This window comes from Sinocyclocheilus anshuiensis, unplaced genomic scaffold, assembly GCF_001515605.1.
Source record: "Sinocyclocheilus anshuiensis isolate Anshui unplaced genomic scaffold, SAMN03320099.WGS_v1.1 scaffold263, whole genome shotgun sequence".
NCBI lineage: Eukaryota > Metazoa > Chordata > Actinopteri > Cypriniformes > Cyprinidae > Sinocyclocheilus > Sinocyclocheilus anshuiensis.
In genome coordinates this window covers 2,071,853-2,086,755 of record NW_015549593.1, presented here as the reverse complement: position 1 = coordinate 2,086,755, position 14,903 = coordinate 2,071,853, and the positions used below count along the sequence as shown (strand labels likewise).

Genomic DNA, 14,903 nt, shown 5'->3' with positions numbered 1-14,903 from the left:
TGTTTAGTTAACACTCGAAGGTGATTGGGCTCTCGGGCGAGATCCCAATTCGTCAGTCACGACTGACGTAACGTCGAACGTGACTGACTGAAAGGGAACTTTCAAAAACAAAAAGCAAACAAAAATTGTTGTTTTTTGTTCCACATAATAATTATGTAAGTTAACCGATTTCACCAGCAGTTTTGCTATTACCAAATAATTTCCATTCTGTTTACATTGATTATTATTCTTCTGTCATCTGTTTTCCCAGCAACTCCATATCCAGGAGGATTTAAATGTTTTACATGTGAAGATGCACCTGACAACTATGAATGCAACCGCTGGGCTCCAGATCTCTACTGTCCACGAGGTACCAACAACTCCATTACCTCGCTCTTACTACAGAGCAGTCTGAATTCCTTTGAAAGACATTTCATCATTTCTCTTTGTCTTGCAGTGTGTGTCTTGAAACAAAAGTACAGTATTTTTGTCATTCTGTGAAACAACAACAAAAAAGCCCTGGCTTTTTTTTTTTGAATAAGGCACAATCTATAATGAAACAATTACGGTGCATTTAAATAGTCTAGGTGCAGTGCTATTGAAGTGCATTTAGTGAATAAGATGCAGCGTCAGTATGTTTCAGGTCCTGCTTTGCCTATGAGTTGCTCCATGTATGTATTCAGTACATGTTTTTGCCATGAATAGCCCCCCATATAAGGAGTCCTGTGCTGCTTTGGGTCTGATTTACAGCACTGTGTTAATGACTCAGGAGCTGTAACCCCTTACAGACACTCATTCCTTCAGTAAAGCGCATGCTGCTGCAGATCATCTGCACATTTGCAGGGAATGTATATATTTCCAGGAATGCTCAAATATGGTTGTGTTCAGTGTTTCTACATAGTTCATAAATATTGTGCAATACTGTGTTACTGTAAGACTCACATTTCAAGGGCACTTATTAAAGATTTTTAAAGTGGCTGAGAGCAAGTTCTGCAATATCCGAAGCAAAAAAAAAATCCCTGGAGGAATGTTGCTTTTTCACTGAAATCTGACTCCTTTATCAGTCAGAATTTAAAGCTGTCTTTTGTGATGTATACAGTATGTCCTTGAGAAAACTAAGTGAAGCTTCTTTGTAACTTTTAGAGAGCAGATATTGCTACACACAACATAAGATGAGCTGGGATGGAAACACAGTGTCGGTGGCAAAGCGTTGTGTGGCGCTGGAAGACTGTCTTGCAACAGGGTGCTCTGAGGTGGATCATGAAGGAAACAAGGTGAGATACAACTCACATTATATCAAGTAACTTATGTTTCAGACCAAACGTGTCCAGTTTGTGTTTTGCTCGCCCTGCTGAAATCCATCCTCGTTTATCTTCTCATCTCACTTTACACAGTCCACTTGAAGTGATCTTAAAGAAAACATGTCGAGTGGTTGATGAACACATTTCTGATCGGCTCTGCTGCCTGTAGGATTTGGCTCAGTCAGCGACACTAAACTCAGCTCTTTAGTTAATCCATTTATCCTCTCAAGTGATTTCGCTGCAGATGAGATAAAGGTGTGAGTTATGCTGCCGTCTCTCTCAGTAATCCTTCTTTGAGTAATCCTTGCTGAAAGGTGCGCCTGGTCACTCCCTGAACTCTGTGTGTCTTACCTTTTACCTCTAGCACAGGACAGGAGTTATGCAGAGGGCAGGGGGCAAATGTGAGGAGGCCAGATTGAGAGATAAATGCAGCGTAAAGATGCCACAGCTACACTAAAAGGGAAAATTTAGAAGCTGAAGGTTCATTCTTGGGTTAAAAAAGGTTTAATGTATTTGTGTTTGTCTGAAGTGATTTTTTTCTCTAGGTAAACTTTAAATAATGACTGTTTACTGTTTATGTTCAGAGAGGTGATGTTGACCCTTTTATTACAGTGCAGCACTGTACTAACATTCTGGCCTAATCAACTTCAGCAACTGATTTAGCTCAAAACGCTTAACACTAGCTTTGTTTTGTAGAAAATTTCATCCTGAGGTATGGTGTAAATTTTTGTAAACTTTTAGAAATTTGAGATAAAAATTATCTTTCAACTATTTATTTATTTTTCTTTTTTTTTTCATTATTCTCAAGAACCTTGCATTCTGTGCTTTTTTACTGTTCGCTAGTGCTGTTTCTCGTGTTTTCAAGCACTGGCATTCCTTCGGGAAGTGTACATCTCTTTATTCATTTAACACTTGTTCGTTTAACTTTTTATTCATTTAACACTTCTGTTTATTGTTTGCTTTTTCTCCATCCAGGTGTGTATATCCTGTTGTGAGGGGAACATCTGTAACATGCCCCTCCCACAAAACGAGACTGACGCCATCTTTGCCCCCACATCTCCCATTAACGAGAGCGTTCAACCAGCACAGAGTCCCACGCTGCTGCTTTCTGTCTGTATCATCAGCCTGATGCTCCACAGTATTAACTGAGAGAATCGCCCGGAGTGGAATAAACCATTATGGCAGTCATTTAGGAAACCGTTGACTTGTGCCAGTCAGGTGTGGGATTTACTTTCCTCAAAATGAAGTGTTAGTTCTTGGACTTTTTATTTCCTTTGAATACATTTTTATGAATCCTATACTAATGTTCGATATGAAAAAAAAAATATTGGGTGGTTTCCCTGAAGCTGAATGAACTTGTCTAATCGATGGTTCCGAGTTTTTCGCGATGGACATGGGATGGGGATATTTATGGCAAAACTGACACAAACCTGCACATTTTTTTTTTTACTTGTATTAATGTTAGTTGTGTTTTGTACATTTGTATAGATATATTTATTTTTTTATTATTCGTTTTTGTAGGAAGCTGAACTATGTGTTGTTGGCTGTACACTGTAAAAAAAATTCCGTAAAATTTACGGTAAAAAACCGGCAGCTGTGGTTGCCGGAATTTTACCATAAAAAATATGGTAGCAACGTTTTAGGTTTTACGGTTTTAACTTAAATTTACAGTTAAATACCGTAATTTCATTAACTGATATAATGTTAATATACCAACCTATTGAAGTATTGAAATCTGTTTTGTAACTTTGTAATACACTGATAACCACCAAATGCAGGTGGTGATGAGAAAGTCACATGATGAACCAAAGCCCATCACAAGCAGCTGTTAAATAATAACATATATAGAAGGTGCACAGTGTCATTCACACAAACGCTAAACACCAAACTGAAATAATGCAATAAACATTAATTTAACAACAGTAGGTGTAACACACAACCCTAATATACAAAACTGATAAGAAAAAACATAGTTATTTCAACAAAAAAACATCAAATTTGAAATGTAACGCAGGGAATTCTGGGAACGTCAATTTACGGTTATTCGCTGTAAATTATACGGTCTTTTTCACTCTCAAAAACGGTATACTACCGTAAAATTAATGTCCAATACATGTATTGTCCAATACAGTTTTTCACCGTATATCGTAGGGGAATTTACCATTAACCATTTAACAGGTTTTTACTGTAGCATTTTTACAGTCTTTTACCGTTAAATTCCCAGTCATTTTTTACAGTGTAGGTATGAACCTAACTTTAGGGGTCAAGCTACATGAATTTTCCACCCACCCCTCTCATCACTCTTAAGAGTATTTTTGTCATCATGGAAAAGGGTTTGGCACCTATAGAACCAAGTTCAGTGTGTCGTCCAGCATTCCTCACTCTTATAAAAAGAACATTCTCTTTTAGTTTTGCACTGTGTATTTGTGTCATAATGCAACATGTATTCCTAAAGCACTTGTGTACAGATTATCATGTGAAAGCGTAGTGCATTGAACGTCCATATAGCCTACAGTGAAGGGCTATAAATATATATATATTCCTATACATTTGTCAGTCCGTTGTTGTGTACTATAATATTTCCTAATCATGATTCCTGGCTGACTGTGCAATCAGCAAAAAGTGTTGAGTCTGCAGTGACAGTGTTATTTTTTTCAGGCGTTATGATTGGTTTAGGCGATCTGCCCGGCTGTAAATGAAGCTATTTCCTGTTTCTTATCCATCTTTTGTTGAGTTATGAAAAGTATTGTAACATTCACTGAAATCATTTTGTTCACTTCAGTACAATATAAAGGGCATGGTGATCACAGAAGGGCTCAAAACCTTCACTCAGGTAATTATGGACCAGTTAGTGCCAGTTTAGTAATACACAAAACCCCTTTACCTTGAGTAGACCCGGCTGAACAATCTGAGGTCATATGCATTAAACATGTCTCTGAATGTGCTGATGTAAAATCAGCTCTCGTTATCTCAGATTTATAACATTATGTACATAAGATGTTTTCAAAATCAGTTTTTATTCTCATCTTAACTATAATATAAAATACAGATTTGTAACAGGGTTGCGTGATCTTTTTATACTTACAAAATTGTGAATGCTGCATGCCATCGTGTGCCAAGGCTTCTTATAAATGTAGATTTTTTTTCTACGCTTGGTTGTAAAATCCCTGTATATTCTTGTGTACATAATTTTGGATATGTTTTTAAATCACACCTTTGGAGTACATTGGTAACACTTCTGTGGTCTCTTACCTGTGTTGTATGTATTAAATTTAAATGTTTACTGATGTTTTGTTTACTGATAATAAAAACAATATTCTAAAGAAATGAAGTTTGTTTTGGCTAAAATACACACATCATGATTCAACATAAAACTCAAATGAGTTTGTCAATGTTCTCTTCAAATGATGCTTGCATTGGTTATTCACACAAAAGATATTTCTGTTTTGTTCAATTTTACACTGATCTCTTACATCCACACTAGTCGAGTTCATAACTGCTAACAGTGCCAAACTAATCAGGATGAAGCAGGTGTACAAACTACAAAAAAAAAAAAAAGTCAAATTGTATTAGTTTGTTAGTTAATATTTTTAAGAGTAAATTTTATGTGATATACTTAAAACAAGAAACACCTTTTGTGCTGGACTACAGGTTGGACTACAGGTTGAAAATGAAGTCAACTTTATGGGGGCATTTAGTATCAATCTGCTGTGATGTGATGGCAGAAAAATACATCTCTAATGACTTATAAAGTTGGCTTTATAAGAGAAAAGTGAGGGGACAAACAATACAACAGAGTAGCTGCAGGGTCTTAAATACATTTAAAAGTAATTGAATAAAAACAAAGAAATTTTGACAGACGTTCAGATACGTTTCCAAGTCACAACAAAAGCTCCCTTCATCTTCTTGCTTTAGTAATCCAGTTTCTCGGCTCATTCCCTGCCGATACAAAGTCAAATTTCCTCTCTAGCGCTGACTTTCCAGATGAGCAGTAACATGTTTTTAATGTTCAAGAGCTGTAGCAGGCTGGGTTTCAGGTACCTGGTCTGGAGTCCAAAGAATGACCCTCATTGTTGGAGGGCATGGCAGCATATCCTGTTCAGTACGGCCATGCTGAGATTTTAATTACTCTGCAGCGGGGCTTCAGGATTGATTGGGCAGCAATGGAAACAAACACAGCCCTTCTTTAATGTGGGAAAATAACAGCCGTCTGGATTCGGCATGACTGAGCTACACATAAAAATATAGCTTTAATATTGAGCAAGATAATAAGGCAGTTGTTTAGTGATTTTAGCACAGACTGCTCATAACAATGATTACTGGTACAGTTAAATGTATACTGGTCAAAAGTTTGGAATAATTAAGGTTTTTACTGTTTTTATCTCTTATGCTTACCAAGGATGCATTAATATTGTGAAATATTATTACAATTTAAAATATAAGTTTTACATTTTATAAAATGTACATGATCCCTTTTCAGCAGCCATTACTCAGTGTCACGTGATGCTACAGAAATCATTCTAATATGCTGATTTGGTGCTCAATTATTATGGTTATTACCATTACTGAAAAGAGTTTTTGGTGCTTTAATATTTTTGTGGAAACCGCGATACATTTTTTCAGGATTCTTTTAAGGATAAGAAGTTCAAAAGAACAGCATTTATTTGAAATAGAAATCTTTTGTAACATTATACATATCTATACTGTTTAAGCAATTTAATGCATCCTTGCAGAAAAATACAAGTATTTTTTAATCCTATCCATACCCCAAAATTTCTAATGTTAATGTATCATGGTTTCCACAAAAATATTAAGCAGCAAAAACTGTTTTCAGCATTGCCAATAATACAAAATATTTCTTGAGCACTGAATCAGCATATTAGAATTTTGAGGATTTCACATAGTTAGTGTTTTTACTGTATTTCTGATTAAATAAATGCAGCTTTGGTGAACATAAGAGACAAAAACACAAAAAATAAAATAAAAAATATTCTTAAGATCTGACCAAAGTTTTGATCTCATCAGGCTTTCATGAACATTCAAAATAATTATCTGTGACTACAATTTAGTCATAAATCATGTATGCTGGACAAAATGTAACTGCTTTTTTGGTGTGTGAATACACTATCAGTTTCCGGGACAGGGTGGAGACAACAACAGATAATGATGTAAGTGTGAAAACTGTCTTCAGAGGAAGACGGAGACAGTGGGAAAATCTCACAGGACAGACTGGAAGTCTGCTGCAGTGTGATGGGAGGACTTGAGGAAGGACTGCACTGAGAGAAGTGCACAATCACAGCTTCAGCTTCACAATGACTGAATTACACGATAATGACAGACACGGGAGGAATAAGGACTCAGGATACACCAAAATATGAATTATGAATCCTAAAAATTGCTTCTGTTGTTCTAAAATTCTAACAAAAAACCTGCATTTGAACAGCAATGCAAGAGGCACAGACAAAAAGAGTGAGCAAGGCAGAAACAAAAGGACAGAACATTACATTTTTACAGCATATAACAGAATATTGAAAATATAATTACTGAATTATTTGCTCTAAAAAAGTATTAGCATATGAGCCTAATTATCAGTGATCACCATCATGTTTGCCGAGTCTAATAAAGTTGTTTCTGAAGATCCAGTTGCTTTGTGTATGTGCGTAGCTGCAGCTCTCACTCATTCTGTCTGAGTTTTCTAATTCATTCAACTCTAATCTGAGTCGAATTCAATTAAATTCCAGCAGAGAAAACCCTAAAAGGGTTATGAGTAAGAATACACAGTACCGAATGAACAAGTATACACAGGTCACATTATGTCTGGCATTACACCAGCTGCTGTTGGCTTCATGCTCTCCATGAGTCCAAATACACAGACTCTGAGCTTCTGAGTCAACAAAACTTGATCTTGGCAACACAAAAAGAAACACAAGTTAAAAACACACATTTTCAAAAAGTGAATGACCACAAGAGAAACGGTGCTAAAATACCTTCCATTGTTTGCCCAGTGCAGAGAAATACCTTTAATGGTGTGCATGACTGTTCGGATCTCTACATGGCCAAGCCAATGTAAATCTTAGCTGCTTTCTAAAAACAGGAAAGTGTTGGCAGATAACGAGTGGGAACGTTCCATTGTCTGAACAGACCTCTGACACCAGGTTTTCCCTTGCTTTGCAGACCTGGCGCTGACTGTCACTTTACTAACAGGAGACAGAAGTGCTCTGTGCCTCCCACCCAACTCACACTATTTTACATTTATGCGGAAATACTTTCAGTTCTTGTGTGAACATGGACTCAAATTGTTTATTCCTTCCTTGTCACTTGTGTCTCAAAAAATGTTCAACATTACTCAAAAAATATGGGTAATCATTCGGAATTCCTACTTCCATCAAACATCTGACAACTATTGTTGTTATAGTTGTTGTTGTTATTGTTATTACTAATGCATGCATGTATGTATTTAATAAAAATTCCTGTTAACATATTTCTTAAAAATCAAGGATTTATCTTCCAGATCTAACAGGACATATATCAAATATGTAGATCTTTAAACCTAATACCATTTCTTTAAAAAAAATCTGTTTTTAGAGGATGTGGGGTCGGGTGGGTGGGGGTTTGTTTGAATAATTTATTTCTCATGAAAAGCAACAAGATGGCTGTCTGACCTAGATATCTAACCCCAATTAAAAATGTATGATCCTGACTTTCTCCTGTGATTTGAATGATTCCACCACTGCAAATGCTTTAGTCAAACATAACGTTTATAAATATTACATATTTATGTCACAAGAAAATATGTATTTGATTTGATTTTGTCAATAAATGTATTTAATATAATTTATTTTACCCCACTCAAAAAAGTTGAAATAAAAGTGTGAATGCTGCTTATTTTGTTACCTCAACAATTAGCTGAAGCCTAGTAAAATTTAGGGCATATTACTAGGATAAGAGTTCAACAGTACAACACATTCAGCAGTAACAGTAAAGGAAAAGCTGTGAGACAGATCAGAGACTTTTAACAACATTGTTTGTCTGGTGTAAATTTGATTAACTATTTTTTGGTCAACAGGTCAGTATATGTCAACTAAAAAAATGAAGCTTTTTTGTTTTGCACTATAAATACATATGAAACACAATACTCTGCCATTTTGAAACAATATGTGAACACTTTGTTCCTTCAGAATGATAAAAGGACCAGTTGACAATATAATCATATTGTTAATGAGTTGACAGTTTGAATTCAGTGAAACAGTTAAGACTGAACTTTCCACCGAACAAAGTAGAGGAACCAAGTTTTAGCAGGACAATTACATCTAATTGATAGCCGTGTCAATCAGACAGGCATGGGGTGATGACTGCTGTCTCGAAAACATGTTTCACCATCCACACACAGCCCGTCTTTGATCAACCGCACACTTTGATTACCCCACACATAATGACAGGTTATTTTTGTTCAATATCTTAAATGAGATCTTCAGATGCGGGTTACCACGGGAAGAAAACCATAGTACAGTATATACTTCAATGATTCAATGCACTCACAATAAATTTGTTTGCAATCAAATTTTCTATGAAGGACTGAAAAACAATGTAAGCAAATGATCATATCTGATATAATGCAAAATATTTAAATAAATAAACTCTTTATAGCTTTTAGAGAATATTTGTGGGACTTTCCATCAAGGAGAGATCAGCTGTTAAGGGCCACATGATTCAAAAGCACAAATGACTGACAGGCATGTGCTAATGGCGAGTGAAGAACTGTCTAAACTAATGGTAGTGTCAGAGTTTAAAAGAGAATGATTATAGTCCATCTGTTGTGCGTTTGAATGAATTCTAATGACACCCTTGAGACACTGACCTCAGCAGATGCCAGCTTTGATTGCTTCAGGCTAATAAGGACAAAAAATCCACCATTTAGGTTAGAGACCGGCTAAAATCCAGACAGGTAAATCACTGAACTTTGTGTATGTTTTTTTTTATTGACACTATTTATTATTTACTGTATTTTTTATCAAATATTGCCTAATAATAATGTGCTTACAGACTCACCAAATTATGCAATTTATGAAAAGCACCTGATGATGAAGAACCAACAAGAGTACGAAAAAAAAAATCTCTGTCAAACCAATTATCAGTCTAACTCTAGTTACATTTACCAAGTCTACTCACTTGAAATGCATGTCACTACTGAGTCATTAAGGCCTTATATCTTGGTAGCTCCACCGTTTAGATTAATGGATGGTTTTTCCAAACTGTTCGCACAAACAATAAACCAACATTACAGCCAATGATACTTATTAATTATTTATTGTGCCTATCATGGAGCAATGAAGAAAGTTGACAATACTGAATTAAACTGAAAGCTCTTAATTACAACTAAAACTTTTTAAATATAATGTATGGACAAAAAAATGACCAAATACAGATTTGGATGGAGCAATGTTGTGGAAATATTTTTAGCTGTCACATTTTAGTTTCTTTGAGGTCTGTAGTACAAGAAAGGCAACATAGATGAAGAGAGAGACTGAAAGATGCTGGACATGTGACAGAACTTCCCTCTGTAGCACACGCACCCAAAATAAAAGTCACACCAAAAGTGCTTTTTGATCTACAAAAATAAATACACATTTCCAGCAGCAGCCATTGGGCACCTTCATTAAGTGCATAATGGGATGTAAATGTGTTTTTGATTGTACTAATCATCTCAAAGCTGAGGTTTGGTTTTGATATTAATAGTGTTCCCATGACGACTCAGCATATTTAACTAATTAACTTTAGTTTCCTTGTAGCTTCTTCATGATCTGGCTGTTGGGTGGCGCTGTGGTGAAAAGTGTGCCCACAAAAACATGCGTCCCCCACATTACGTGCCGAATCACTTTACAACAGCCCAGGTCCTCGATCTGAAAACCTAAATGGCGATATCTTTCATCCGTTTCAAAGAGCGTGTTGTTTGTGTATGAACCGAAGAACTGAGGAGAGAGAAATGCAATAGAAATACAGAGAGATTAAGAAAAGTTTTCAGATTGCATCAAAAGTTTAGTAGACATTTATAAGACTTACTGCAAGTCCAGATGATGGGTCAATGAAATCAGCCCAGAATCCTTCTGTTCGGAGAGCATGACATATCTCCTTTGCACCTTCAACAAACTGCATACAACACAATTATCAACTCTCACCATTCATTCACCATTCATCTGTAATGAATAGCTTTAACCATGGAGCTTCCATTCAGTTTTGCTTACACTGTTTTGGCACATGCTTAGTTATAAATCTCTCCTCTGAATGCAGCGGCTCACAAACAAACAACAGCATGAGAATAATACAGTGCCTGCAGCATTCCTACAGCATGGCTCCACGCCAATTAGACAGGAACTCCACAGTAATGTGAAGCAGACAGTAAATAACACAGAGCGCTGAAGGCACTGCTGAGTCACAAAGTTCTCCCTCTCGTACGCATGCATTCTGAAGGAGTTTTATTGTACTAAAGCTACATAACTTTGCCCAAGGACAATGCAAAGTCATAGGCAAGGGCTAAAATATGATTAATTAATCAGGAGCTACATTGATACTAAGTGACAGCAGCTTCAGTATGGCATGGTGTGTACAGAAATAATATAATATTTTATATTATACATAATGTTTATAATAATATTATTATATTATAGAATCAAAACAGATTAAAGCAACTAGATCAACTCACTTTAGCAAGCAGCTCTTCTCTCTCCTGGTCCACTTGCTCAGTCCAGGCCGTCATGTCGTTCTGTGTTCGCTGAGTCACAGTGACCACCATCATGCCAGTCGATGGGACCTCAGGGAACATGGACTCAAAATCTGAATTAGATGATGAACAGGGAATGCACACATTAATGAATATAAAAAGAAAAATATCTGTACAGCAATTACATACTATAACATTTTTACATTTTGGAATAAAGGACAACCACACCATTCAGTGCCTAAAATACAGATGGAAATGCTACCCTCTTGTGGCCACATTTTACATTGACCCATTACAAATGAGCTCACCCCACTGCAAATAACCTCAGTCCATGTTAAATCTGATCAACTCAAATACTCTAAAACAGCAACATACAGACCTTTCTTTAACAATTCAGGGCAAGACTGAATGGCACACTCCACACTGGAATGATTGAAAAAGTGCTCTGCTTTATCCACGTTCTGTTCTGTGGATGCTTTATCACTTTCCTAAAAAACATATAGAGAAACAGAGAAAAGTTTGGGGTTAGTATGATCTTTTTTTTTAAGAAATTAATACTATAATAATATTTTCTTCAGCAAGAATGCATTAAATTAATAAAAGTGACACTTTTACATTATTACAAAAATTTCTAATAAATGCTGTTCTTTTTATTCTTTTGCGGTTTTGTTATATTTATTAAAGAGACCTGAAAATGTATGGTTTCTACAAATATATTAAAGAGCACAACTGTTTCCAACAATGATAATAATAAGAAATGTTTCTTGAGTAGCAAATCAGCATATTAGAATGATTTCTGAAGGATTGTGTAACACTGAAGACTGGAGTAATGATGCTGAAAATTCAGCTTTGCCATCACAGAAATATACCGTATTACATTTTAAAATATATTCAAATTAAAAATATATATATATTTTAAATTGTAATAATATTTCACCATTATTGCTGTTTTTCCTGTATTTTTGATCAAATAAATGCAGCCTTGGTTAGCAAAAGAGACTTCGCTCAAAAACATGAAAAAAAATCTTTCAGCAGTGGTGTAGGAACAAAAACACCACTACATCACATGATATTTTACATTTTAGTACAAATATTATGAGCTTATGTATAAGGTGTCAATTATAAGTAAGTACTGTGTTAAAGCTTATAATAGCACCAATTGAATCAACACAAACAACATTTCTGAGGAAAAATATTAATTATAAGTAAGCTTACACTTATTCTAAGTTAGATCCACTATTGTATGCTGTTGCCGTATGGCAACATATCATAAAGTACCTTAAAATAATATTTTTTTCAAAAATTTTTTTTACAGCACTTCAAGTTAAGCCATTCTTAGAAAAGAAAAAGATTCAAATATTTTTTTCTATAGGTCTATCATAATGCGTGCGGTAGAGGGTTAAAGCATTAATGGCTTCACAACCAATAATAAAGTTATTATTTTACTACTTATTTATTTATTCTGTCATTTAAAATGACTCTGAAAGCATCATACGTGAAGCTCATTGATTAACTGGGCCAGGATGAAGTCGTGCCTCTCACTGCTGGACTGAGCAGTGAGCACGTCTGGCATCACGCTGTAGATTGGTGTAGTCCTCTGCTCCGCTGGACCCTTCAAGTGACAGTCAAAACCCACATTTCCCGGCAACTGGAAACGCTTATCCTGAGGTCCGAATGGGCCCATGGTCTCGTCTGGCCACACTGTCCTTTGTGCTATTCACAGAAATATCAAACACAGATCATTAGAAAACACCTTGTAAAAACACAATCAACTAGAAATACAAGAGCAAATGTTATTATTAGCCCGTGTGTCAAATATCCTGTAATCAAATCTATTTGTAAAGGTATTGCCATGAACTATTTTACTGGAAGCTAACAGTTGATTTAGTCTTCTACAGAGGAATACACTCATTTACCAGTGTCAGGGGTTGTGTTGCTCAGGTGTGGCTCATCTGAGCCGGACGCCCCAGAGAAAGTCCTGGCTCCAACAACACGATGAACTAGAATGTGAAGCCCAGGCAGGTACGTCACCAGCCGAGCTCTGCAGCAGAGCACCTGACAAAACAGCATGCAGTTATACATAGTGCTTATGAAGTGGATGTAAACATGAAAAATGCAAAAGATGTAAACAATAATCTTTTATTCATATATGATGTTAGATTGTGTTGCATTTACTTAGATCCACTTTGCATAAGACAAAGCAATTACAGTACACTTACACTGGTCATCCTGTTGGGCTTCTCTTGTTTACAGTTCACCTGGGTGGGAAAAAGTAGTCACACGACTATACTTATTGAAATAAAGGAAAAAACTGCTATTTACACAACAAATACAGATGTTTAGTAGGCACCTGACAAAACATGGATGATAGCAAAAATGTGTTGAGCCCAGTAAAGCTCTAAAGAAACTCCAAGACATTTCCTCTTATTGTGGAGGACTAAACAAGTACGACATGATTGTTAGAAACATGCAAGGTGTAATAAAGCAGCTTCTGTCTGTTGTTTTAACCAAAAGAATCATAAAGGTCATAAAGGGACAATAAAGCATTAAAGGTATACTAAAAATAAATATAACTACTATACAAAACTAATCTGTCTGAAAAATTAAACACATGTAACAGCAGATGAAATATAAGCAGCCCACATTAAAAAAATACTATAGTAATTTATAGTAAATACTATAGTGAGAGACCTGAAAATGTATGGTTTCTACAAATATATTAAAGAGCACAACTGTTTCCAACAATGATAATAATAAGAAATGTTTCTTGAGTAGCAAATCAGCATATTAGAATGATTTCTGAAGGATTGTGTAACACTGAAGACTGGAGTAATGATGCTGAAAATTCAGCTTTGCCATCACAGAAATATACCGTATTACATTTTAAAATATATTCAAATTAAAAATATATATATATTTTAAATTGTAATAATATTTCACCATTATTGCTGTTTTTCCTGTATTTTTGATCAAATAAATGCAGCCTTGGTTAGCAAAAGAGACTTCGCTCAAAAACATGAAAAAAAATCTTTCAGCAGTGGTGTAGGAACAAAAACACCACTACATCACATGATATTTTACATTTTAGTACAAATATTATGAGCTTACATTTATTATGAGATAACACTTATGAGCAAGCAAGAGCAAAAATAAATAGACAAATAAATAAGTAACTTAATTAATTGTACAGTCTTTACTTTTGTTTTTCAAATTCATGTTGTTAAGTGATTATGATCTACTACAGTATTTATTACAGTTTATCAGTTCACTATAGTTAATACTACAGAATGCGGTAGCATTCATTAAAAAGTGTTGTAAATACTATAATATATACAGTAAAATACACTTTACTATAGTATGGTTCAAAAACACTACAGTATTTACTATAAATTGCTACAGTCTTTTTTCATGTGGGAGTTAATGACACATTTCTTAATATTTATGCATGTCTCGTTAGCCCAGTGGCTAAACTAAGTTGAGCTTACATTTAATAATCACTCGAAAAATGCTGAAAATATGCTGTGTTTCGTATTAGTTGGTACTCTATTTGTGGACAGTGAGTAACGATATTCAAATGTAACCAATTTATTTGTGCTTACCTGAATTTTGTGAGATTGATGTTAGCTGTTAGCTTGCTAAAAGCTAGTCTTGTTTAACCTTTTGATAACGTAACAACGGCAGCGTGTAAAGGACAAACACAAGAACAACCGTGAAATTCCTTTCGGATACACCAGGTGTCAGCAGAACATAGAAAACATTTCTTGGGACTCAAGACTTGGGTTCCATACAAGCATTTAACAAACAGCTATGCACTCTCTTTAATCATATATCTCTCTTTAATCATATATAAGCAAACACACACATACATATATATATATATATATATATATATATATAAATTAAAA

The 14,903-nt window shown here is 35.2% G+C and overlaps 2 protein-coding genes across 2 annotated transcripts in view; one reads left to right on the top strand and one right to left on the bottom strand.

Moving 5' to 3' along the window:
* The window catches only part of LOC107658220 (ly6/PLAUR domain-containing protein 6-like), a 21,459-nt gene extending 18,694 nt beyond the window's left edge, over positions 1 to 2,765 (top strand). The window contains exons 3-5 of the mRNA XM_016446681.1: positions 251 to 349; positions 1,123 to 1,253; positions 2,256 to 2,765. Of these exons, the coding sequence (XP_016302167.1) occupies positions 251 to 349; positions 1,123 to 1,253; positions 2,256 to 2,429 (404 nt within the window). The 3' untranslated portion in view covers positions 2,430 to 2,765. The remainder of the gene's footprint in view (positions 1 to 250; positions 350 to 1,122; positions 1,254 to 2,255) is intronic.
* Positions 2,766 to 9,283: 6,518 nt separating this feature from the next.
* Positions 9,284 to 14,689, bottom strand: mmadhcb (metabolism of cobalamin associated Db). Its single transcript, XM_016446679.1, has 8 exons — positions 14,598 to 14,689; positions 13,218 to 13,256; positions 12,915 to 13,053; positions 12,494 to 12,711; positions 11,378 to 11,486; positions 10,981 to 11,111; positions 10,341 to 10,427; positions 9,284 to 10,249 (listed from the first exon to the last, which is right to left on the bottom strand). The coding sequence occupies exons 2-8, from the start codon at positions 13,224 to 13,226 to the stop codon at positions 10,055 to 10,057; spliced, it is 888 nt and encodes a 295-aa protein (XP_016302165.1). The 5' UTR covers positions 13,227 to 13,256; positions 14,598 to 14,689; the 3' UTR covers positions 9,284 to 10,054.
* Between the last annotated feature and the right edge of the window lie 214 nt (positions 14,690 to 14,903).

What these genes read in the sequence shown, in the direction of transcription:
- mmadhcb (XM_016446679.1), bottom strand. An exon ending in AGTTAATCAATGAGCTTCAC is followed by an intron (nt 11,487 to 12,493) that starts GTATGATGCTTT and finishes TATGTTTTTTAG; the next exon opens with GAAAGTGATAAAGCATCCAC. An exon ending in ACCCATCATCTGGACTTGCA is followed by an intron (nt 10,250 to 10,340) that starts GTAAGTCTTATA and finishes CTCTCTCCTCAG; the next exon opens with TTCTTCGGTTCATACACAAA.